Below are 24,839 nucleotides of genomic sequence, written 5' to 3'. Positions count from 1 at the left end.
GTTTTGTGAGTGACTTGAAAAATGATGTTGGGACTCTTATGGGGAGTGCTTGGAAGTAATAGAGCAGTCTGGGTAGTATCGTCATCTTAATGACCGTTATTCTGCCCCACCAGGACACTTTCAGGGGGTTCCATCTGTTGAGGTCTGATTTGACTTGTTCCAGGAGTTTCGTGTAGTTCCCGGGGTATAGGTCTCTTATCGTGGGTGTGAGGGTTACTCCCAGGTATCTCACTCCTTCCTCTGCCATTTGGAGACCTAGATCTTCCGTTATCTTGCGTGTCTCCACTTTGTCTCCGGCCAACGTCATTACCGACGATTTCTGCTTGTTTATTTTGAGGCCTGATATTTCTCCGTAATCATCAATCAGTTGGATAAGATGCGGGAGCGTCGTACTGGGTTCTGTGATGGTCATCATCATGTCGTCTGCGTAAGCTGCTGTCTTATGAATTAGACCTCCCATTTCCATTCCCTTGACTTCTGGCGTTACTCTGATTTTTCCCAATAGTGGTTCGAGGAATATTGCATAGAGAAGGGGCGACAGGGGGCATCCCTGCTTCGTACCCCTTCCTATTTTGATGGGGTTTGAGAGTTCCTGATTGACTGCAATCCTAGCGGTCGGTGTGTTGTAGATGGCTCGGATCATGTTTATGAATTCGTTCCCCATTCCCATTTTCTTGAGGGTTGCCATCAGCATCGTCCATTCGACTCGGTCAAATGCTTTTTCTGCATCTAACGATATTATTGCTGATGGGAGTTTCATAATGCCTGCCTTCTCTATGAGATGTATAATCCTTCTTATGTTGTCATGTGTTTTCCTGGTGGGGATGAAACCGGCTTGTTCCTGGTGGATTAGCGTGGGGAGCAGCGGCGCCAGCCGATTCGCTAGTGTCTTGGTATAGAGTTTGGCATCTATATTGATTAGGGCTATCGGGCGGTAGGAGCTTGGGCTCTCTGGGTCTTTCCCCTTTTTATGAAAGACCAGGATCTTTGCTTCGTTCATCGATGGGGTAATGTTATTTTGTAATTTGAAGGTGTTGAATAAGGTGGTCAGATGTGGGATTAGGGTTTCCGCATATGTTTTGTAAAATGCCGCGGTGAAGCCGTCCGGCCCCGGGGCTTTATTCTTTGGCAGGTCTCTGATTGCCTTCCTCACCTCTTCTGGCGTTATTGGCGCATCCAGGGCTTCTTTCTCTGACGGGGATATTGTTGGCAAGGAGATGTCCTTGAGGAAGGCCTCTTGTTCTTGCTCGTTCGGGTGTTGCGAGGAATATAGGTTCTGATAGTAGATTCGGAATACTTCTTTGATGTCTGTTGTTTGTGTTTTCTTTGTTCCTTGTTCGTCTTTTATGGTTTGTATCGTTTGTTCCTGCCTTTTGCCTTTCAATTGTCTTGCCAATAGTTTGTCCGCTTTATTGGATTTCATTGCATACCAGTGTTTCGTATATAACAGCTGTGTTTCTGCTCTTTTAGTTCTGATAAGGTCTATTTGGCTCTGTATGTGTCTGTATGCTCTTTTGGTCTTTCTGGAGGGGTTCTTAAACATTTCTTCTCTTGTTTCTTCCAATTTTGCTTCAAGTTCTTCTTCCCATTTGTGTGTGATCCTGTCTTTTTGCGCTTTTATAGCTATTATGTGTCCCCTCGTCACCGCTTTGAAGGCTTCCCATGTCATGCTTGGGGAGATTTCCGGGGTGATGTTGTCCTCGAAGTATTCCTCTATTTTCTCTCTGATGGTTTCTTTCGCTACTGGGTCTTGTATCACTTCCGCAGGTAATGTCCATCTCCATAGGTTCGATCTTTTCGCAAATTTTGGGAGTGAGATCCACAACGGAGCGTGATCTGATAGCGAGGTATTGCCTTTTTCGATGTCTTGTATTTCCCCTACTAGTGTTCCCGTTGTCCAGATATAGTCTATCCTGGAGCTTGTATTATGTACATGCGAGTGGTAGGTATATCCTTCTGTCGTTCCTTTGAGTCTTCTCCAGATGTCTTCTAGAGCTAGGTTTTGCATTGCCTCCTTTAGCGCCTGCTTGGGGGATCCTTGCTGGGAGCCTTTGGGGTTCGAGCGATCTTCTATGCGGTTCCATGCCAGGTTAAAGTCTCCGGTCAGGATTATCTCTCCCTCTGCGAATGGTTCTAGTTTGTTTATTGTGTCTTTGATGAAGCCTTCCTGGCCTGTGTTAGGCGCGTACAGGGTGGCTATTGTAAGTATGCGGTTATGTATCTGGGCCTTCGTGAATATATAATGGCCTTCCTTATCCGTTAGTGTCTCTTTGATCTTTACTTGCAAGTGGTTTGCAAAGGCAAGGAGTACACCTTTCTTTTTCCCTTCATTGTTTGATTGTAGGATTTGCTTGTAGCCTCTTAACCGGAAGTGGCCTCTCTTATTTTTCTGTATGTGAGTTTCTTGGAGGGTGATTATGTCGAATTTTTCTCGGTGTAGGAAATGTTCTATTTTCTTTCGTTTCACTGGTGAGTTCAGTCCTCTGACATTGTACGTTAGGATTTTCAGCCCCATTCTTTTTGGTTGGTTTGTTTCGTAATATTTCCACCTCGTGGGACTCGACTGCGTTCGTTGATACCGGTTTTGGGGTCCCTTCCCCTTTGAACTTTCCCTATTATTTTCTCCCTCTCCCACCTCCCCCCCCACCCCCCCAACTTTGTCCCTGAGGAGGGCACTGGGCCCTATGGTTGCTCTGGCGTTGTGCCTTTGCTCCATGCCCTCTAACTTCTCAGGGGTAACGGTTTGCAGGGAGTCCTAAACCCTGCTTGTGGAGTGGATTCCATGGCCGTCCTCCGGCCCGGCCGCGCTTGTGGTCGCCTCCTGCTCTGGCTGTCTTAATTTGCGGATAATGCCTTCCCCTCCGGGTGGTTCTCTCTCGTGTAGAGGGGTTCTAATGTCTCAGCATTTTTCTGGTTTGCGTGATTGGAGTCTCGTTTTCCGTTTCTCCGTTTGCCAGCCCTTCGGTTGTCTCTTTTGCCTTCGGGGTTCACTATCGTTTGTGGTCTCTGGTTCCTGGTCTCCCAGGATCTTAAGGCCGTCCTCGCAATTCGTTACTCGGTGTTGTCTTTCTTCCCAAGTGAATAGGATGCCGAATGGGAATGTCCATTTGTATCGTATTTGTTTTTCTGAGAGGATTTTTGTTACCTGACTCATTTCTCTTCTTTTTCTAAGCGTTGATTGGGCTAGATCTTGGAATAGCTGGATTTCTTTCCCGTTCATTCTTATTTGCCCCATTGTTCTGGCCTTCCTAAGGATTTGTTCTTTCTGTGTATATCTTGTCATGGCCACAAGTACGTCCCTTGGGCGGGATCCGGGTTCTCTTGTTCTGCGGGGCCCTACTCTGTGTGTCCTGTCTATTTGGATATCTTCCTCTGATCCCTCCTGTATGATTTCTTGGAACACTTGTTGTACTGCCGTTAGGAGGTCTTTGTCTTCTATTGTTTCCGGCATGTTTTTAATTCTGATGTTCGATCTTCTAGACCTGTTCTCCAAATCCTCGCATTGGGATTCTAGTTCCTGTGCCAAGCGGGCGAGTCTGTCTTGCGCTTCTGCTTGTTGGAGTGCCTCCTCATCCATGTTCTGGACCGTCTTTTCCAGATTGTCTGTTCTCTCTCCGAGATTTTCTATATCCTTTTTTAGTTCCTGTACTGCTTGCTTCATTTCGTCCTTCATGTTGTCAAATTGAGCCTGGGTGGATGCGATGAACTGGTCCTGAAAATCCTTGAACCAGGATTTCATATCGTCCCTCGAGGCCATATCTGCGTTTTCTACTTGTTCCGGTGTGTCGCCTCCTTTATGTTTTTGTTTGATTGGACGTTTGGGTAACGAGTGTCCCAGTCCCCAGATTTGGGTCAGATCTTGGTCTCGTCTGGGTTTGCCTTTTTCTGCCACCGTTGCTTGTGATCCACTCTTCGTTCTGGGCTTTGACATGTGTTTGGGCCTCGCTTCTGAGATTCCTTTAGCGGGGTTCTCCTTAGCGGTTATTCGTTTGTGTTGGGTGCTCTGCTTTCTCGTATTTCCCCCGTGGTCTCTGCTTCGTTTTTTCTTTCTCGGCTTTTTGTTACTTGCCGTGACCCGGGTTGGTCCCTGCCTGATGGCCTCCCCTTTTCGCGTTTGCGTTGTGCTTCTGCTGACTTTTGCCAGCCCGCTTTTCTGCCTTTTGCCGGGGGGGGGGAGGGTCTGCCGTGGAGGTTCCCTATCTCCCTCCCGCTTTGGGTGTTGCCCGTGGATTTGTCTCCCCGTCTTCCCCTGCCTCCACGTGTCTTTCTTTTTCCTTTGTAGTGGATGGGGGGGGGTCCTCGTTGCCGACAACCTTTGTGGGGGATATCTCCTTCCCGCTTCTCCCTCTGCCTTCCCCCCGCCTCGTACCTTTGATCCGTTAGTTGCTCCGGGGGCTCGAGGGCCTGCCGTTCTCCTCTTGGCCGCCGCGGGCTCCTCGCTCACTTCACTTCTCTGGGTTCGCTCAATTCCTGATGTGGGGGTGGGTCTCGCTGTCTGGTCCCGTCCTTATCGGTGTGCTTCCCGGCGTCGGGTCGGGGGCCGATCTTGCGCTTGCGGGGTGCGCCGGTTGAGGGAGTTGGGGAGCTTGCTTCGCTCCGCTCCGTCTGGCTGTGACTCGGCAGGTCTCCCTCTTTCCGCCCGGACTGGTTTTTTCGGCGGGAGTCGTGCCCCTTGATGTGGGACGATTCCTTGCTTCGTGCGGGGGAGGGGCAGGTCCGGGCCGGCGTTCGAACACTTTTGATGTTCCCCTACGTTCCGCAGCTTGTCGGAGGGAGGTTGTTCCCCCTTCCTCCCTATCTGGGGGGGGAAGTCTCCTCTCTGGTGTCTCGGTAGGCTCTCGAAGTGAGGTGCTTAATGTTGCGGCCCGAGCCGGGGGACGGAGCTACGCTCACGCACGTCCGCTCCGCTCGGCCGCCATCTTGGAATCCTGAAATTGGGTTTAATAGCAGTGGGCTCTGTGTTTTGAGAAAGTCCTTTTGAGATGAGTTCAAAGATGTGATAAAGGTCCTCAGGTCTATTTGGATTGATGTTTGTTAAAGTGCAGTAAGCTCTGTATAGGTCTTTGATAATAGGAAAAGATCCTCAACACGTGTTTCCCCACCGCGTGGTTGCGGTGGTTCGTCAGAAGTAAATGTGGGTATTTTGAAGAGTTCCAATTTGCTAAAGGCGATTGCTTACTTGAGTTTTAGGTTTCCATTATGTACATTGGTTGTAAGTTCTGAGAGGAAGAAATGAAGTTGCAAAGTGTTGTCTTGCACACTCTTATTTACAACAAGAAAGTATGTAATTTGGGAACTAGACAGATTATACTTGGTGTTGAGCATCTTTTGTCTCTGGGTGTTCAAATGGTCCAAGAAGACATGTTAGGGTTATTGCATCTGTTGTTGGTCCCATGTAATTCCAATATGGTTATCTAAAAGGAATCGATTAAATAGTGTGTTTTTTAAGATGTAAACGGGCAATGCTGAATGCATGAGATACCCTTCGTGACAAGATGTTAAAAAATGGGTCCAAACTAAGTCTAGTTTGCCTTATGGTTGTAGGTAAATTATGAGTTGGAAGTATCAAGGTTTCAAATGCCTAGTGTCGGTAAGAAAAATAGGAAGGCTAAATAAATCGGCAAATTAAGAAAGAGCAAAGCTTACCAATGCGTTATCAGGCCTAGTCACTCTCGTTCGTAGGAATGGGATATCTGCCATATTGTGTGTGTGTGTGTGTGTGTGAGAGAGACGGGAGCAGTATTTATAGCGCAAGAGTTGTACGGCAAGATAGCGTGCGCGTGGTGACGTCATGCGTCATCGCTTAGATACTGAGGACGTCATATGTCCAATAGTGGTCTGCCATCTTTGAGCGGTCAAAATCGTGATGTTCAAATTGTCACGAACCTTATGTTGCATAAAAGAAGGGGGTGGGGGCTTTGTTAATGATGCATATTGGCAACATGGCTCAATGATGTGTATGCGTGTATTTGGATTAAAAGCCGGGCGGTCTCGCAGTATGTAGAGAAAAGGGGCGATATCTAAAGAAGGTACTAATTGAAAAGGAAAAGATGTAAACAGATGTTTTGCATGCAGTATAATTGCAGAAACTACAGGTTGACATGGTCAGAGTTGTGTTTGTATTTATTTTGAGTGAGTTGGGTCATACAAAAATATACGTGGTGCAAGACATACTCTTATGTTCATATTAGGTTATGGCTGGTGTCAATATTTTAACTCGGTGAAAAGGTTGAGAGTTGAAGGGAAGGGGCACTGGATAGAGTAATAGGAAAGTTGAAGAGGTGATGGAGATGATAGAAACAGTAAATATTATTGGATTGGGTTGTTCAAAGGAAGTGACATAACTCTTGGTCTGTATTCAAGCCGGTATTGCAGGTGTCCATGAGGCAGATCCAACGACATTGAGAACGTGCAAGTGCATGGGAGAGGGCGAGAAGTGCATGGAAGAGGGAGAAAAGGAGAGTGCGGAGCGAGGAGAGAAAAACCCCATAAATTAATAACTAAGAGGGCAACAAACCATGGTAGTGCAGCCAGCAAGTGGCAAGTGCTGGGTTTAAGGCAGCAGGCTGGGTAGGTCTAAGTGCAGGAAGAAAGGGGGTGGGGGAACTGTATGGGTAGTGAGGCAGTGCGTGAGGGTGGCAGGAAGAGCAGGTACCTGGGCTCGGAAGACAGAGGGTGGCCAGGTGTATGGTGCCGAGGGAGAGCAGAATCAGCAGGTGAGAGGGGGGCAAAGGCAGAAGCAAAAAGGAAGGTCAAGTTATTAAAGACTGCGCTCTAGCATTGCCACCTTTCATTACAGCCCTCATCAATGCATCCTTCACCTCTAGCTCTGTGCCTGCCAACCTTAAAGATGCCTGGGTATTGCCACTCGTTAAGAAACCCGCATTAGGAAGTGGTGCTTCCGGAACCGGAGATGGTTCTCCTCAGGTTTGAGTGGCAGCAAGGCTTTTCCAGAGGGAGGCCCCAGCCGAAGACCCAGATCTACCCCCAGCTTGTTTCTTTGAGAAACTGCTGACCCTGCATGAGTTAGAGGAACGGAGGGCTCAAGATGGGAGATATTAGCTGAGGAATAGCTGAAGGTATGTTGGACCCAGGCCCCAGAAAGCCATGTGGACAATGCAGAGGGTTCTAAATTTAATCCTTGCATCCACTGCAGTGCGGGAGGGTGGCAGGGTGAGCAGGTACCTGGGCCCAAAGGACAGAGGGTGGCCAGATGCACGGTGCCAAGAGAGAACAGATCAGCAGGGGAGAGGGGGAGCGAAGGCAGAAGAAAAGAGGGAAGGTCTTGAGGTGCTTCCGGAACTGGAGATGGTTCTCAAGTTTTAGAGTGGCAGGGAGGCTGTTCCAGAGGGAGACCCCAGCCGAAGAAAGAGATCTACCCCCAGCTCGTTTGTTTGAAAAATGACTGACCATGAGGGAGTTGGAGGTAGCAGAGCGAAGAGCTGGAGAGGGGAGGTATTTGCGGAGGGATAGCTGAAGGTATTTTGGACCCAGGCCCCAGAAAGCCTTGTGGACAATGCAGAGGGTTTTGAATGTAATCCTTGCACCCACTGGGAGCCAATGGAGAGATTTCAGAGATGGAGAGATACGATCCCAGGGCTTGAGGCCAAGGACAAGTCTTGCAGTCCTGTTCTGGATTAGTTGCAAAAGGTGGAGAGTAGAAGCAAGTAGATTAAGAAAGAGGCTGTTGCAATAGTACAACCTAGAGTAGCAGGGCTTGGGAGATGGTGAGCTTCTGGGGGAATGAGAGAAAAGGAAGAGTACCTCTGAGGAGGTGCAGTAGGAAGTTTGACTTTTTTGATACATCAGCGATGTGTGCGGAGAAGGAAAGTGTGGAATCAAAGGTGACAGAGGTTCTTGGCCTCGCAGGTGGGGATAGGCGGCGGGCCAAGGGAGGCTGGCCAGAGAGTGAGGGGAAAGGAAGGTGATGGTGTGCCGATGAGGAGGATCTCAATCTTGCTGGCATTCAGCCAAGGATAGTTGGCGGCACACCAATCTTGAATGGCAGTTAGGCAATCGGTGATGAGAGAGGTGGAAGAGGTGGCTGAGGGCAGCCTGAAAATGAGTGTCCGCGTAATAGCGTACGGAATTTGAAGGCAGAGATGGTTAGATGATCTCTAGTGTGGTGAGAGGGGATTTTTCTAGTCCGTCTAGCGAAGAGATGGGGGGGGGGGGGTGCAGTGTTAGTCAGACATTTGAAACCGAGGGATACCGTTTTGAGAAGTATCCGATCGCTGATTTTTAACTGGTCTCTTCTGAAGTTGGAGATGTGCTCTCTGCGGTGTATGTTATGAGCTGCTCTCAGGGCGTTGTTTTGTAGTATTTGAATGTTATTTTTGTTGGCGTCTACATAAAGGGCATTGCAATAATCTAATTTAGACATAACTAATGCAGCTGGCTTTGGATAAGAAGGGTCTGCAGGCCCTGATCAGTTTACAGGTATAAGCTGTAGATGAAGCCATGGAGCCGACTTGTTTTTTTTTTGTGTTAGTGAGGCGTCAAGGGAGAAGCCTAAGGTTTTTACCTCTGTTACTACGTTGATAACGTTGCCATCAGTATTGAAAGCTGCGTAGCCGAGTTTCTTCAGGTTAGAGTCGGAGCCCAGAATCAGAATCTTTTTTCGTCATTCAGGCAGAGGCCATGTGAGGCCATCCATGCCTGAATGAGGAGGTATATCCTGTTTACCAAAGCACAGTCTTCGTCAAAGTTGCCCGATAGGGGTATGAGGATCTGGGTGTCATCAGCATAATTAGTATATGTGGTCTGTCCAGTTTGTTGAAGAGTGGCTTGGTAAAGATGTTATACATTGTCGGAGAGATGCATGAACCTTGTGGAACGCCACAGGTAATTTGGATTGGGTCTGCTGAGGCTGAGGGGAGAACACTCTCATTGTACGGTTAGCTAGGAAGGATTGTATCCATGGTATGGCATCACTTAAGAAATGTGCAGCTGATGCTAGGTGTTCGCATAATACAGCATGATCCACCAGGTCAAAAGCCGCTGATAGGTCAAGGAGGAGTAGCATAGCTGTTTTACCTTTTGTCCTTCAACTCGTCGATTTGTGTCTTTAGATCAGTTAAGGCAGTTTGTCCCATGTTGTGGTCTGAAGCCGGATTGGCGTGATCCTAGTAGGAAATTGGCCTCAAGGTAGCTTTGGATTTGGAGGTAGGCTACCCTGTCCATGATTTTAAGTAGAAATGGGACCGTTGTAATGGGTCTATAATTGGTGGGGATGGCTGGATCTAGGGTCTGTTTCTTGAGTGGTAACACCCAAGATTCTTTGAGTTTTCTTTGGTTATGGAGTCTAACCAACTCCATAGGCAATCTTTTACAATTGTCACAAAGCACCTTCAGTGCAGTGAAACAGGGTAGTCTTTCAGATTTCCCAAAGATTAAATACCTTCTCTGGGATCAACTATGGTTTCCCAGAACAGTGGAGTGAAATTGACTTCGCTTAGCCCTGTAAATTTCTAGACCCAGCACACCCTATCTTATAATAATAGTGCTGGAGGGGTTACTTAGTATCCCCTATGTCTAGTTACTCATGTAACAGTCAGATGCTACCCTTTCCTCTCAGAATGGCTGGTGGCAGTGGTTTTACAACAAACTACCATCACTTTTCCCGACCGCGAACTATTTGTAGCTCCGGTAACGTTAAATCGCGGGAGCCATGTTATTCAAGATGGCGCCCAGCCATCGTTGCTAAAAACAGGTCCTGGGCGTCTTTTTTCGCCATTTCTTTGTGGAAAGGTCCTAGAGTTTTTCTCTGCGCGCCAAACCAGGTTTGGTCTTTGTTCATTCGCCTTTGGCAGGCTTCAGGAGTGAAACCCGCCTCTGGCTCCAAGTGTCTGGGGTAGGCAGGAAGCGAGGGAGGTGCCCAAAACTCTGTGCTTAGTCTCCTAGGAGACCCAAATGTATTCTGTGCTAGTTAGCTGGCTGACTGTCCGGCAAGGACAGCCACCCTGCTCGGTGAGTGGCAGCTGGGCTGGAATTAATGGGAGAAAACTGAATAAAAGGCGAGTCTCCTGGCTTGGAAGGCAGTTGACCACTGGAACGAAGGAACCGAAGAAGAGCTTGAAGAGGACGGCTGCTGCAACTCTTGGACTGTTGGATTGCCCAGTGAAGCCCTGCTGCAGGTCCGAATCGCCAAGTTCACATCGACCGAGAAGCCCTGTTTAGGACGACTTGTCCCTTTGAGTTGATAGGACCAATCAACTCCCAAGTAAGCCACTTGGACACCCATCTCGGAGCTGGTTGCATTTCCTCAGTGCTGCAGAAAACCGTATAGCCAGGGAGAGGTACACCAGATTGTGTGCGTTGCTTGTAAGCTGGCCAAAAGCGTTTGGAAGATCCTCCGGACTCCCACGACGTCAGACCGACCGAGCTTGACCCTCCTCAGCTGAGTGCAGGACCTCGGAAGCAAGGACAGTCCACCTTGACAGCCAGGACTAGCGCTGTTACCAGTGTGGTAGTTGAAACGCGAAACAGCCACTGAAATTGAAGTTTGCCAGTTGCGAGCTTTGACCCATCCCAGTGCAGGAGTCCCCTGACATCCTCCCTCTTATCCCCATGACTGAGGACCAGGAACAATGAGATCTGCCGGAACAGAAGCCATCTGCTGCATCTTTTTCTTCATTATAAGGTACTGTAAAACAAGATGGACAGAACTTACCTCTCACTGTGAAAGTGCTTGAAACTTCTGCAACTCACAGGCCTAATCAGCTTGTGACAGAACGATTCTTCTTTTTACAAACTACTTCTAAGAACTTGTGCAGAGACTTTTCTGTTTAACCACCAGAACTGCTTTATCCTATCCAAGACTTTAGCCCATTGACTTTGGCCTAGCTTATTGAATTGACTCTTGTGGTGAACTCTTAAGTATTTGCACTGTCTAAGAATAATTGTATTCTTTCATTTTCTGATAACCTTTGCCTTTTACTTACTTTTTAAAGAGTGTACAGTATTGAAGTATATTTGTGTTACTATATGATTGCCTCATTCTAATGAGTGTTTTATAATTGAACTGATAAATTATTAACTGTTATAGAAGAAACCTTGAGTGTAGGAGTCTATTTGAATACCTGTAATTGTGAATATTTGTAACTCCACTACTGCTCATATTTCTCCTCATGAGATGAGCCTGGCTGCTCAATACGCTACCAAAACTGTGTAGTACAGACTTATACCAAAGGTTGGCTTGCTTACATCTGTAGTCCTAGTTGTGTGTAGTGTTCCCAAAAGGTACTGCATACAAACTTTGCTTAACAGTCCTTAGTGTGCTTTTCCTTCCTTTGGTGCCAGGCATTAGCCATTTGTAGCTGGCGGATCTTAGCAGACTTGTGCAGCGGCGCTGGCGTGTGGTGTTTCAACTGCCAAGCGTTGGGTCTGGAGGGGACTGCCTAGATGCAGCTCGGTAGTGCTTGGAGGGATCCCTTGAGTGAGACCATTTTGATTGGGAGGTCTTGCTCCATCTAATGGTAGAGTGGCGGAGTGGTGGCGAGCCCCCTCCCATAGTGGAGCGCGTCTATAGCAGGTGGTGGAGTGGAGTGCTGGATGGGGCATAACACTGGGCTGGTAGTGATAGCGGGAGGTGGCCCGGCAGTGTTCCTTGTCCGGGCCCAGCCACCACTGCTGCTCATCAGGTTGCGCACTGATGTGCGATCGCCGGGGAGGAGTGGTCACCCCGAGTGCCCATGAAGAGGCGCTTACATTAACCAGTGTTGGTTGGGGGTGCCCATGCAGACAAGATGAAGCGGCCACCCTGAGCTGCTGAATGCTCCCGGGGCAGAGGCAGGTCGGAGTGATTGGATCCGTATGCTGCCCCGGGGAGACTGCCCATGCCATGGGCTTTGTGTCCTGTGGCCACGAAGTGGTGGAATTCGCCTGGGCGCCGGCTATGCTAACGTGACTGGATCGGTGGGCTCTGGCTGTCCGATGCGTGCTGATAAGGCGTCTTTGGGGAGAGCTGCTGCTCATGTCGCGGGAGGTTGCAGGGTGCGTGCCCACCTCTGGATAGCCCTGCCGTCTGCCTCTGTTCCTGGTTAGCAGGGGTGCCTCACGCTGGTGCTTCTCTATTTTTGCCGTTCTGGATGGCGCAGCACTGTTTCTTTATTGGGATGAGTGTGCGGGGTTGGAGCTCAGCTGGCCACGTCCTCACTCATCCGTGGCCATCTTGGCATCATCGAGCTGTATTTTTAAGTCGGAGCTGGTGCCGTGCTCCGGGCGGAACCCTGACTGTCGCAGTTCAAGACGATTGTTGGCTTCGAGGTGCTGCTGGATTTTTAGGTAGGCAGCTTTATCCAAAATGTTAAGTAGGAACGGTACAGTTGTTACTGGGCAGTAATTGAATGTCGGGTCTAATGTGGGTTTCTTGAGGAGTGGCGATACCCAGGCATCTTTAAGGTCGGCAGGCACAGAGCTAGAGGTGAAGGATGCATTGATGAGGGCTGTAATGAAAGGTGGCAATGCTTGAGCGCAGTCTTTAATAACTTGAGCTGGGCAGGTGTCCCCTTGACATCGGGACGGTTTTAGTCCTTGGAGGAGTTTGACCGTTTCCAGTTCGGAGATTGGGTGGACCTCAAACTGTTTGATCTGTGAGGAATCCTGAGCAGGTTTCAGTTCAATTGAGTCTTAGTAGACTTCAGTTCGGCAAAGCTTGTTTCTTTACTCTAAGAGTTTATTCTGGAGACCAGAAATGTTGGTAAGTAGGGTATTTTGTATATTAGTGCACCATACAGTATCAATGGTGCAATTCGAGGGCGTTGGGGCTGAAGATTCTAGTTCTCTTAATATGGTGTAGAGCTCAAGGGAGCCCGGATTTGCTTTAGCAAGTATCAATAAAGGCAGAGTTTTTGGTTAAAAGTATGGCCTGTTTGTAGGCTTTGGACACTGAGGTAAAGTTGTCATTATTTGAAGGTGAGGGGTCCTTTTACCAGCAATCTCAGCAGCTTGCTTGGATGATCGCAGTGATTGAAGGCTTGGGGTGAACCAAGTGGCTTTTGTTTTCGATTAGTCAAAGGAGCTATTTCATTCATTGTTCATAGAAAGGTTTGGTTGTATAAGTCAACCATAATAGTTGGCTCAGTTGTTAGGGTTTGGACAGTTGCAAGTGGTTTCAGTAGCTGGAGTATGCGGTCGGTTGAGACATTTGGAATGTTTCTAGAACAGGTTGCTGGGAGGTGCCATTGTAGTAGGTACCTTCACTTGATTATTCCTGGCTAAGATAAATGAGATATTATGGTCTGACCACGGGCAAGGCTCATTGGAAAGGATGTCTATATTACAGTGAAGGTCTGCTAACCAGTCTAGGATTTGCCCCTTCTCATGGGTAGGGCTAGATATTTGCTGGGTGAAGCCGAGAGCTTCAATAGCGCTTGTGAGCGCCAGGACACCTGCGTCTAGATGGTAATTGAATCCTAGGTTTAAGTCGCCTAACAGCAACATTTTAGAGGATGGTTTGTCGAGAGATCATTTTCAAATTATGAAATGGGCACAGGTGGTCTGTAGATTAGATGTATGGCTGCAGTTGCATTGTTGGGAAGTGATAGTTTTGTTGATGGCAGTCACCCCATTTGCAAGGTGAAGTTGTTTGATTCTCGAAGAGGGAATGATTGCTACCTTGCCCCAAACGCCCCCCAAACCCTTGGCATCTTGCCTATCTTTCTTTTGGATAAGAGTAGTTGTCGGGTATGGCTAAGGAAAGGGCAGGACCTGCTTCTGCTGCATGCAGCCAAGTTTCTGTGATGGCTAATGGGTCAAGATCATTCTTGAAAAGGAGGTTGGTGATGTCCAGGGTATGTGCTATGAGGGACCTAGCGTTGATTAACGCTCCCTTAAATGGTCTGGGTAATAGGTGGTCAGTGGGTAGTGTTTTGAGCTGAGGAGGTTGGTGGGTTAAGTGGCGTTAAGGCTGCTGTTGCAATTGGGCAGTCTGGGGCTCGTAGGGTAGCTTTGGTGACAGTATTGTTGGTCTCATATATCTGGACTAGTGCCGTATGGCAGTCAGGCAGCGAAGGTAGCGCTATGGTGATGGCATCCGCTGTCAGCTTTACTTTTAACTTGGCTAGTCTAGGATGTGGTGGGGCCTCTTGGTCCGTGTAGCTATGATGGCAAATTATTTTCGGTTGGTCTTTTGCAATAAGCAACATACAAAAAAGATGGTAGGTGATTAATCTGCTACAGATGTCATGCTCTGTGGTTCCATTTCTAACATGGGCACGTTGGATGTCCTGATTGGAAGTGCTAACCTATTCTGAGGCAGCATTGACTGTAATACCATAGGAGCAGTAAGCTGCATCCGCATAGGTACTGGCAACAATGAGACAATATAGTGCAGCGTTGAGTTTGATAACAGGGGGGGGCATCGTAAGGAACATTTACATTATTTGAAGTTAGCATCAGGTGATAACGTGTTCATTGCATTTCCTTAGGTAGCCCAAGTTACTTTCCTAAGTTTGTTATGGTAAGTTCATGTTGAGTAAGATTTTCATATCAATGATTTTCCTGACTTGTCAACCCCAGAACCTTTTGGTTTGACTAGGTAACTATTTTAGCTTGTCCTTGGGTGAAGGGGAATCTCCCCCCTCTCACCTAGTCTTTTACTCTTTTTATGGGTGACCTTTTAATGTCTCTCGATAGTGTATGGTTGAAGTTAGTTTACGACAACTTTTGGGCTTAGGCTGGGTTGCCGCTATGGGCTCCCCTGTTAATTTCTTTCATGTGGTTGGGAGAACTACAGTTCCCAAGTAGTAAAGAGATTTCAACCCCCTTTACATTTTATATAGTGAGCCAGCACTACCCCGCCTTATGTGGAGTGCTGGGGATATAATGTATTCCCTTTCTTAGCTACAATTGTGAGTTTTACATAAATGGCTTGTGGCAGTGGTTGTACCTTAATGACTTTTAATCTTCTTTGCTCGCAGGCTGATTCTGCCTCGGTAATGCACACAAGGGCAACAATTTTCCTAAAATGGTGTGCTCCTTCTTTTTTTGCCATTTCTTGTGTTTGCTGTTTCTGAGGTAATTCTAGGCAGAAACTATCTCAGTGGCTGTTTGGTCTACAGCGGGAAGGGGTAGGGGGGATCCTGTGGAGTGTCTGGAAATGGCAGAAGAGAGAAAGGAGTCCAAAACCTCCTCCCCCACTTCTTATACACTGCTACACCTGGTTGTGACTTCACAAACTAGGACAATAAATGGCATTTATATATCACTAGTACACTTTGTAGATTCTGAGGTTTTGCAGAAAGGTAAAGGGAAGGAAAAGGGTTACAGGTTCTCCTAGCATGTGAGCACTTGAATCTTCCAATGAAGTCTAGATGAAAACCTTTCCCAGCAATAATAGTTAGAAACCAAGTCATCGCCTATGAGGGACAGTAAGTATCAAAGTCAAATGGACTAGAAGTGTCTGCAGGGAGCCAGGACAGCCAAAGTCAATTGGATCACAGTCTATGGAGCTGAGGCACTTCTTAGATATCAGTCTTGCACAAAGTTAGAGAGTTTGTTGAAGAAAACTCACTGTAGGATCACAAGCTGTTACACTTGTGAAGGGTAGAGCTGAAATCAACTCTAGCAAAGTGTCTACTGCAAGTTTCAACTGAGAAGAATGAAGCTAAAGACGCTGAGGTAAGAACCCCAAGTCAGAACAGTACCTTTTGGTTAGAAGAATAGTGGTCCAGCTGGCTTCTGTCTGGTTGCAGCAATGTAGATCCTGGGCCTCCGTCGGGGAGGGCGGATGTCTGGAGGACTGCTGCGGTAGCAATTTTGGAGGTCGGCAGCAGCTACGGGCTCCTTCAGGTCAGCGGCACTTCGCGGTTTCAGCCCTCGGTAAATAGCACCACAGCGGATCTTGGATACCGGTTGGGCTTCCTTCACTCCTGGAGTCCTGCACTCTGGTGAGGGGACTCAAGCTCTGCTCGTCCTGTTTCTGGAGGGTCCTTCAACTCCTGGAGCTTCTGGCCGGATCACGACTCGACTATGGATTTCCTGACCCCTGGCACTCAGTTCCTGCAGCAGCAAAGTAGTAGTCAGTTGGGGAAGAAGGTCCAGTGGAGTTCGTCTCAGGGTTAGTTGCTCCCACTAACCCAAGGGAAGAAGTCCCTTCCGGAGCTTTTCTTGTCAATCGGAAAACAGAGTTTCAGCACAGCAGCAGCGCTTCACAGGGATATTCATAGGTCCAGGAGGATGCAGCAAGCTTTGTTCAGTTTCTTTGTCGGGTGGTTCTTCCCAGTGGCCGATTGTCTTCAGTCCCAAAACCCTCACCTTTTTTAAGCATGTTTCTCCCATTCATGCACAGCCTAGCTGTCTTAAACAGCAGGGTGGCTGTCCTTAAAGGACCGCCAGAAGCCAAGCAGGACTGGGTACATTCAGGCATTCCTAAAGACAAAGGGCATGGGAGTTTCGGGTACCGCCCTCACTTCCTACCTTTCCCCCGGGAAAGGCGGGTTTCAGTAATGAAGACCGCCAAAGGCCAAACTAACAAATGGCTCAAACCTGGCTCAACGCACAGAGTAAAACCCAAGAAAGACCTCACAAACAGAAAATGGCGACAAAAGAAGACCAGGGCCATTTAGACAAAATGGTCACCCGTGGGTGCTATACTGCAGCTGATGATTCAGCATGCGGTAGAAAAGCACAATGGTATGAAAATTAAACCATTGCCACCAGCCATTTAATGTAGTGAGGGTAACGTAGAAAATGTTACATGAGTAGGTAGGTTAGGGGCTACTAAGTAATCCCCCAACACTCCACATAAGATGGTGTGTGCTGGAGCTACAAAGAGAAAAGGTAAGTAAAGTCAATTTCACTTTACTATTCTTAGTAATAGTAGCTCACGCAAGAAAAGGTATTTAAACTTTGAGAAATCTAAAGGATTTCTGACACTGCACTGCACTGAAGGTGCTGTGTCACCATACAAAAAGTAGATGCCTATGGAGTTTGTCAGACTCCAAAAATAAAGGAAACACATAATCCAAATCAGATCAAAACACATGAGAGAGTGAGGAAAAAGGGCTCACACGCCTCAGGGTTAAAATTTAAAAAGTCCTAAAGTCCAGCAAAAGAGCTGGGGCTCTCTAAGGTGGGAGGAATTGAGCACTAAAATGAAAATTCTCTGTAATGGTCTTTCGAAATATTACTGAAACTTTGTGGGCATCCTGCTGGACCTCAAGAGATGTGAATCAAGTCCATAAAGTCCTGTACCTTGTAAACGACGAGAATCCGACTAGCAATATTCTGTCTTCTTCTGTGCTCCTGAAAAAAGGCTCCATATCCAGAGCTGCATCCAGCCGCCTTCCGTGATCCCTGCTGCAAAGGTCCTGCCAAAGTCCTGTCTTCTAGACCAAGGAATCCATCAAGCAGGTTTTTGGCTGCATATCCTTAAGTCTTCCTGCTGCAATAAGTCTTCTGTGCTGAGTTGTCAGGGGTATTTACGTACCTTTTAGTCTCTTGCGATTCCTGTGTATCCTTGAGGTGCTCATGTGATTGGGAGTTCTCTCGTCCAGTTCACCCATGCCCACTGTTGAAATCCTCCTAGGGTTGCTTCTCTGAAGTCCCTGGACCCTGACTAACTTTCAAAGTGAACTACTTGTTTGCCCTGTCTTCCTCAGGAACTCGGACATTTGCCTGCAACTGAGCCCCATCTCACCCTGCCTACTGCTGGCTCCTAGACCACTAGGGTCCCTCTGCCTATGAGAGAATCTCATGTACTAGAACTGGGAAGGGTTAGATAATTTAAAGGGTCTTCCTTGAAAAGTAGAAGTGTTGAAAAGTATACTTACTTGTAAAAGAGTTTGTTGGTAACTTTAAACTGAGTGAATATTTACAAAATGTTACTTATCTTGGACGTGTTCTGCCATTCTGAAAAGTGTTTGGATAGGATTTACATCTTACCTTGAATAAGCTGTGTGCGATTTTAAATAATTCTCTAAGCCTTAATTTCCTTGCCATTCTAATAGCAAGTAGAGTGAAGGTTTACTTACTCACCTGTGAATTGGGTTCCCCTTGTCCCAAAAGTAATGCTGTTGGTTTTACTTTAGTATTCCCGTTGGGATAATTGTATGAGTGTCCCTCTTTACTACTTCTGAACTGAACATGAAGGTGAAATTATGAGCCCAAAAGTTGTAGGAGACTAGAACTTCAACCATACACTATGGAGAAACATGAACAGGTAACCCTTAAAAAGACTAAAATACTAGGTGAGAGGGTGAAAAAGACCTAGGGCCGAGGTAAAATCGTTACCTAGTCAAAGCAAAAAGTTCTGGGGTTGACGCATGTCAGATTTACCGTTGATATGAAAATATTACCTAAGATTTGTGTTGTACATACATTGTTGTATTTTCTGGATCAATTAATATTTCTGCTTGCTTTGTTGTAGATGAAGAAACTGCGGAAGAAACCATTGAAACTGCAGAAGAAACCATTGAAGACAAGACTGAAGCTGATATTCCTGTTTCCAGGTGCCTGAGGACAAGAAATGCAGAGAATGCTGGTAAAACGTCCCATGGAGAGAATGGGGATGTTGCGGTTCGCCGAAGTGGTAGGCTCAGGAGGAGCCGTTACACCACCACCAACCAATCAGTTCTGTTTGATAAACTTATTACAAAGTCAGTACACTTTTCTTTTTCTTTTTTATCTTGTCGAAAATACTTGTGCCCCTTTTCTTATATTGTAATATTTTTGAAGCACGGCAGAAGCTGTACTTGCGAAGATGGACGACATGAAGAAAATGCGTCGGCGCAGGATGAGGGAACTGGATGATCCTGGCGTGTTCAATGATACCGAAACTTTCAATGACACCGAAGAAGTAAGTTAATATTGCATTATGGTAATGTAGTGCTGATTCTAAACCTTACATTGGCTTGAGTTGTGCTACAGGTGGGGATGAAGTTCTGACCTCATGGTGTTGGGAAACAGCACCTTTCCTTCCATTTCAATGGACCCCAGCACTTTTTGCTTCTATTTTGATTCAGGCCTTGGGCTTCACTACACTGGCTTTTTGCTCATCTGTCATGGGGAAGCCGACATGTCCTTCAGGCTGTCTGTTCTGGGAAACATTGCTTCCCTTAATCTTGTTACTACGTTTTGGAAACTTACCACTTTATACAATGATAGCAAGTTACCAATGCATCTTACAATGCAGTACAACACTCAGAGGATATGTGGTTAGTGTGTGCTAAAGGGACAAGCTAGTGGCAGCATTTACTTTCTGCAATTTTTTTGGTGTATTTCATTTAAGCCTTACCGCGTTTGGCTACTAACTGTGGCTAGTGGTCAAACATGGCCATGCTATGAGCTTTTTACACCTGTTCTTTGTCCTTCTTGTCTTTAAACCTTCTTCCTGGCTTGTGAGGCCAGGAAATCCCTTACATGGACTTCCAGTGCTTGGGAAAGCAGAGGCTTTTAGCAGGCTTCTGGAGGGCCATGGGAGTTTGCTGCCAGGAAGTGGACTGGGACACTGGTCCCATCAACCAACTTGTTTCAGTGTCCTGAGTCGTATGCATGAGTTTTTCCACCATTGGTGCTGATTGGACCAGATCTGTCATTGGCAAGTGGGAGTTTTAGCGCTTACCTGGCTTTTGGGATACTAAGAGGACCCCTGCACCCACTCTAGAGAGATCCTGGAAGAAACCAAGAGGCCCAAGAATTCTGTCCACTTACAAGACTTGCAAGGAGACCGTGGACCCGTTGGAAGGCCTTGCGACCAACTTCTGCTGCTGCCCTGGTAGAGCCCTGTCTTTTGGAAGATCTCTAGCAGTCCCTCAAAGGAGCTGCAACCCTTGGGTATGGAGGGGAATCATCCATTCTCAATGTCTGCTCGGAGTCCTATGAAATACCCCAGGACCGCCCAGTGGCTGAGCAGCTCTGAGTTTGGGCTACAATGCTGGAGACCTCGCCGCTCCGAGTTGACGCCTGGAACTTGAGGGATCTTCAGCTTGTCCTATAAGACTCACCACTGCAAAATGTTGTGGTCCTAGCATCAAGGGGACCTGCCATGGGAGGTTAAGTCTGACTGCGGCAAGTGAATCCCTTTGCGTCGCTATGCATCGGTGGCCGTAGTCAAACTGCTTAGCTGCATGTAGTCCTGTCCTGAGAGTGGCCCTGCATTGAGTTCTTTTGCATTTTTCAACTGGAAGACCTTCCACCTTGTTTCATATGCATTTCCGGCAGGGCAGCTATGGGGAAGCCCCCGGGCGACATGAGCGCTACCCACACCACTTCCAGCAAACAGAAGTCCAACCGAGACTCGACTCGCACGTTGAGTTCTCGGCAAGAGGCACGTAGAGAACGGTCCACCGAGTCGGTGTCCTCTGGGCATTCGCCTCATGACACCAAGCAACCCTCCACTGTTGCTAAAAGTGCCTCGCTCCCCTTAGTGACTGAGGTTTGGTCGTCGGAGGACGATGCCGACCTCTACCCACAAGCCGCACTCCAGGAGTCGGTGTCTGCAGGCAGCAGCAAGGCTGCTACTGAATCCCCGACACTCTCCAGAGACAGGGACTCTACCCCTGAATTTCGACGCCAGGCATCGAAAAGCTCTGATAGGGCCCAAAAGTCGGGGAAGCACTCTTCCACCCACGGGGAGGGGGGAAAACAACGAAGTAAGCAGTCCCAGCCTACTTCCTCTCCTAAACTACATTCTACTCCACCTAAACAGATGGACAAGTCTCAGACCCCTGTCCTTAAGACCCCTGTTCAAACCAGTAGGTCTAGTCAGGATAAAACAGAGAAAGCACTCCAGGAAAGAGTTATTCCCAGTTCAAAGGAATGGTCCAGTGAGGACATAGAGTAATAAGGATGTCATCATTGGCAGATTTATATGCCAAGAACCTGGAACACTTTCTCTTATACACCAGAAGGGTCAACTCCCTCAGGCTCAAAGGATCCAATACCCCCAAGTAGGAATTCCCGGGGTGAAGCACCAACTCTAGCTTCAAACCCCTTCTATATACTGTCCTATTCTCAGGGGGAGGGGGAGGGGGAGGAGGGAGGAGGAGGAGGGGAAAGGGAGGAGCCCCACCCTGCTGGCTAGTTACAACTGCCATCAATGGGAAGAAGTCGCGGCTCTCATAGACTCCGCCCCAGAACCCTTAAAAAGCCAATTGGCACGAGTTTTGGCCGAGGGGAGAGCAGTATCGGGTTGCATTTTAAAATCAACCTTTGATGCCGTGGAAAACGCTGGCAGATTAATTGCTGAAAGCACGGTCATCAAGAGGCATGCTTGGCTACGGCAGTCTGGTTTCAAGGCCGAGACCAAGCATCATTGATAGATAAGCCGGTGGAGCCGGATCTGTTTGGAAAGGCGGTCGAGGACGCACTAAAGAATGCCAAGGACGAGTACGAGACACTCAAGTCCCTAGGGCAACTAACCAACAAACCCCCTAACCAGAGAGGGAATGGCAATTTTCCTCGGCCTCGCGGACAAAACTCCCAAAGAGGCTTTAACTATTCCCAAGGCCAGGGTACTACATGGGACACTAACCAGCAGTCTACCCAGAGTTATGGCAGGGCTAACAAAAGAGGTTGTGGTAGGGGTAGAGGCAGTCCCAATAAAGGAGGGGGCACACCTACACCAAAACAGTGACGCTCCATTCAGGGTCCCTTCTCGCGCATCCCCAGTAGGGGGACGCATTTCCATCTTCACCCAAGCTTGGGAAGGGATCACATCAGACAGATGGGTGCTGTCCACAGTGTCTGCAGGATACTGCATAGAACTCCTAGAGCGTCCCCGAAACCACCCTCCACGACAAAGAATACACTCCTTAGACCACCAGAAGATCCTACTCGAAGAGATCGAAATTCTTCTTGCAAAGGACGCGATAGAACTCATCCCGGGACACCAGGTAAACAAGGGTATTTATTCAACTTACTTCCTTGTGCCAAAAAAAGATTTGACAATGCGCCCAGTATTGGACTTACGGCCTGCAAACAAGTATGTCAAGCCCCAAAAATTTCGCATGACTACTCTCCAACATTGGATATGAAAGATGCCCATTTTCATATTTCCATGTTCCCAGCGCACAGAAAATATCTGCGCTTCAAGGTGGACAGTCAGCACTACCAGTTCAAGGTACTGCCCTTCAGGATAGCCTCGGCTACAAGGGTATTCACCAAGGTACTGGCGGTGGCGGCGGCACACCTACGCAGGGAGGCAATACCAGTGTACCCTTATCTGGACGACTGGCTCATCACGGGGTAGACCCCAGGACAAACATTCAAAGAACTATCGACCTCCTCTTCGAATTGGGCTTCTCCATAAACGAGAAAAAAAATCAAGTCTGGTGCCCAGCACCTCCAAGCTGTTCTAAATACTCAAGAGGGGGTTGGCTTTCCTTCAGAGGAAAGAATTCGGAATATACTACTGCAAATTCCGCAATATCAAACCGGTCGCCAGATAACAGTACGCAAAGCAATGCGTTTGCTGGGCATGATGGCGTCATGTATTTACCTAGTCCCCCACGCGCGCCTGCACATGCGTCCCATGCAAGAATGGTTGGCGAAACTGTGGTCTCAGGCAAGTGGTCAGTGGGACGATCTAGTGGTCGTTTCGCCAACACTTGTACAAAGCCTCCACTGGTGGACAAGAGACAATCTATCCAAGGGGAAACCCTTTTACGATCCCGAGATAGTGGGTAGTCACGACGGACGCATGCCTGACAGGATGGGGAGCTCACCATCTCCACCACACAGCTCAGGGTTTCTGGTCTCACACAGTGGCCAAGAATCACATCAACCTGCTAGAGCTTCTGGCAGTTTTCAGAGCACTTCAAGCGTTCGAGCCCCACCTATTGAACCTGTCGGTGCTGATCCGGACGGACCGCACGACAGCCATGTTCTACCTGAACAAGCAAGGAGGGACTCGTTCGCCAAATCTGTCCAGACTTGCCCAGAAAATTTGGATATGGGCACTCAGACGGAACATCTTTCTGTCATCTCAACATGTTCCAGGGGATCTCAATTCTCTAGCGGACGCTTTGAGCAGAGATCCCCTTCCGGAGGAGCACGAATGGTGTCTACACAGAGATATCGTAGAAGATCTCTTCTCTCAGTGGAGTTTCCCCACTATAGACCTATTCGCCACAAGCGAAAACAGACAGTGCCCAGGATTCGCATCCAGGTTTCCCCAACCAGACTCCCTGGGGAACGCCCTGTGGATGAACTGGTCAGGGATGTTTGCGTACGCTTTTCCACCAACGCCTCATCGGGAAGGTGGTGAACAAGATGAACAGAGAGTCAATGACGCTAACCGTGGTTTCCACACCTATCCAGACTCTCGGTGTGCGATCCCATCAAACTTCCGGGCTGGTATAACCTTTGTCCCAGCACCAAGGTCAGAAGGTGCATCCTCAACCCAACTCCATGAACCTAGCAGCATGGCTCCTGAGGTCATAGTTTGGACATCTCAATTTACCACAGAGGTGTATGGACATCCTAAAAGAGTCTAGGAAACCGAACACGAGGCATTGCTACTTCGACAAATGGAAGAGATTTGTTATCTGGTGCCAGTATAAACAAATCAACCCAGTTTGATTGCACTCCTTCCACAATCGTGACATACATGCTCCACCTGCCGGACGCAGGGTTGGTTTTCAACTCACTAAAGGTGCACCTGGCAGCACTGTCAGCGTACACCACCTCACATAGCAAGGTGTCGTGGTGGAAGGTACCCGTGGTTAAAGCCTTCATGGAGGGAGTAAAGAGACTTCATCCTCCTATATCTAACCCACCACCAGGATGGGACCTGAACGTGGTGCTATCTAAACACATGGGCCCCCCATTTGAGCCCATGCATAAGACCAGTCTCAAACACCTGACCTATAAGACTGCCTTCTTACTAGCCATTACATCCATAAGAAGGGTCAGTGAAATTCAGGCTCTGTCAGTGCAGGATCCTTTCTTTACTATTCATAAGGATAAGCTGGTTTTACGGACACACCCTAGGTTCTCACCTAAGTTTATTTCCAAATTCCATGTAAACCAGTCCATCGAGCTTCCGGCTTTCTTCCAAAACCCACAAAGCTCGGCTGAGGTTAAACTACACACCCTAGATGTGCGTAGGGCGGTCCTTTACTACGTAAACAAGACCAGACTGCTTAGGAAAACAGATCAACTGTTTGTCTCCGCAGCCACAGGCAAAGAGGGAAATCGCGTCTCTAAGGGTGCCATCTCCAAGTGGATTGTCAACTGTATCCAGCTGTTACTCTCCTTCTGACAAAACTTTGACTTTTACGCCCAGAGTCCACTCGACAAGAGGCATTGGGGCCACTCTGGCTTTCATTGCAAATGTTCCCCTTGACACCATTTGCAAAGCAGCTACTTGGAGCTCTATTCATACTTTTACTCAGCACTACTGCATTGACACCCATTCCAAGACAGATACTCAAGTGGGACAAGCGGTTCTAAGACATTTATTTGCTCGTGACCCTTCTCAAATCCCACCTCCTAACACTGCTCGCTAATCTATGCACAGCATGTGATCTAAGCAGATTCCACAAGCCTCAGAAGGGATACATTACTCACCGTAATCATATTTCTGATGCTTGTATCTGCTTAGATTCACATGCGACCCACCCTTCCTCCCCTCTGAGAGAAGGCGCATGGATGCTTGTAGTCTTACCTTATCTATCTTCTATCTGCTTGGATCATCTGTACTCGCGCTACTCCTCATGCTACCTCATGTCAGAAAAAATACAATCTGAGGGTCCTAGACGCGTGGGGGATCATGGGTACAATGGACGTCGTACTAGGGATAGTATTACTGGCACGCCCTGTGTCGACGCCCAATTTTCGAGTTTCGAAAAACAAACTGTAATACTCTGCAGCTTCCACTAGATGTCGGCCTATGC

The 24,839-nt window shown here is 47.8% G+C and overlaps 1 protein-coding gene across 1 annotated transcript in view; it reads left to right on the top strand.

Annotated features, from left to right (window-relative positions):
• The window catches only part of ATAD2 (ATPase family AAA domain containing 2), a 750,324-nt gene that overhangs the window by 138,058 nt on the left and 587,427 nt on the right, over positions 1-24,839 (top strand). Inside the window, exons 4-5 of the mRNA XM_069621583.1 lie at positions 18,371-18,599; positions 18,679-18,799. Of these exons, the coding sequence (XP_069477684.1) occupies positions 18,371-18,599; positions 18,679-18,799 (350 nt within the window). The remainder of the gene's footprint in view (positions 1-18,370; positions 18,600-18,678; positions 18,800-24,839) is intronic.

The sequence above is a fragment of the Ambystoma mexicanum genome, chromosome 5q (assembly GCF_040938575.1).
Source record: "Ambystoma mexicanum isolate Mex_15411 chromosome 5q, UKY_AmexF1_1, whole genome shotgun sequence".
Taxonomy (NCBI): Eukaryota; Metazoa; Chordata; class Amphibia; order Caudata; family Ambystomatidae; genus Ambystoma; species Ambystoma mexicanum.
This window is presented reverse-complemented; position numbering and strand designations above follow the sequence as displayed.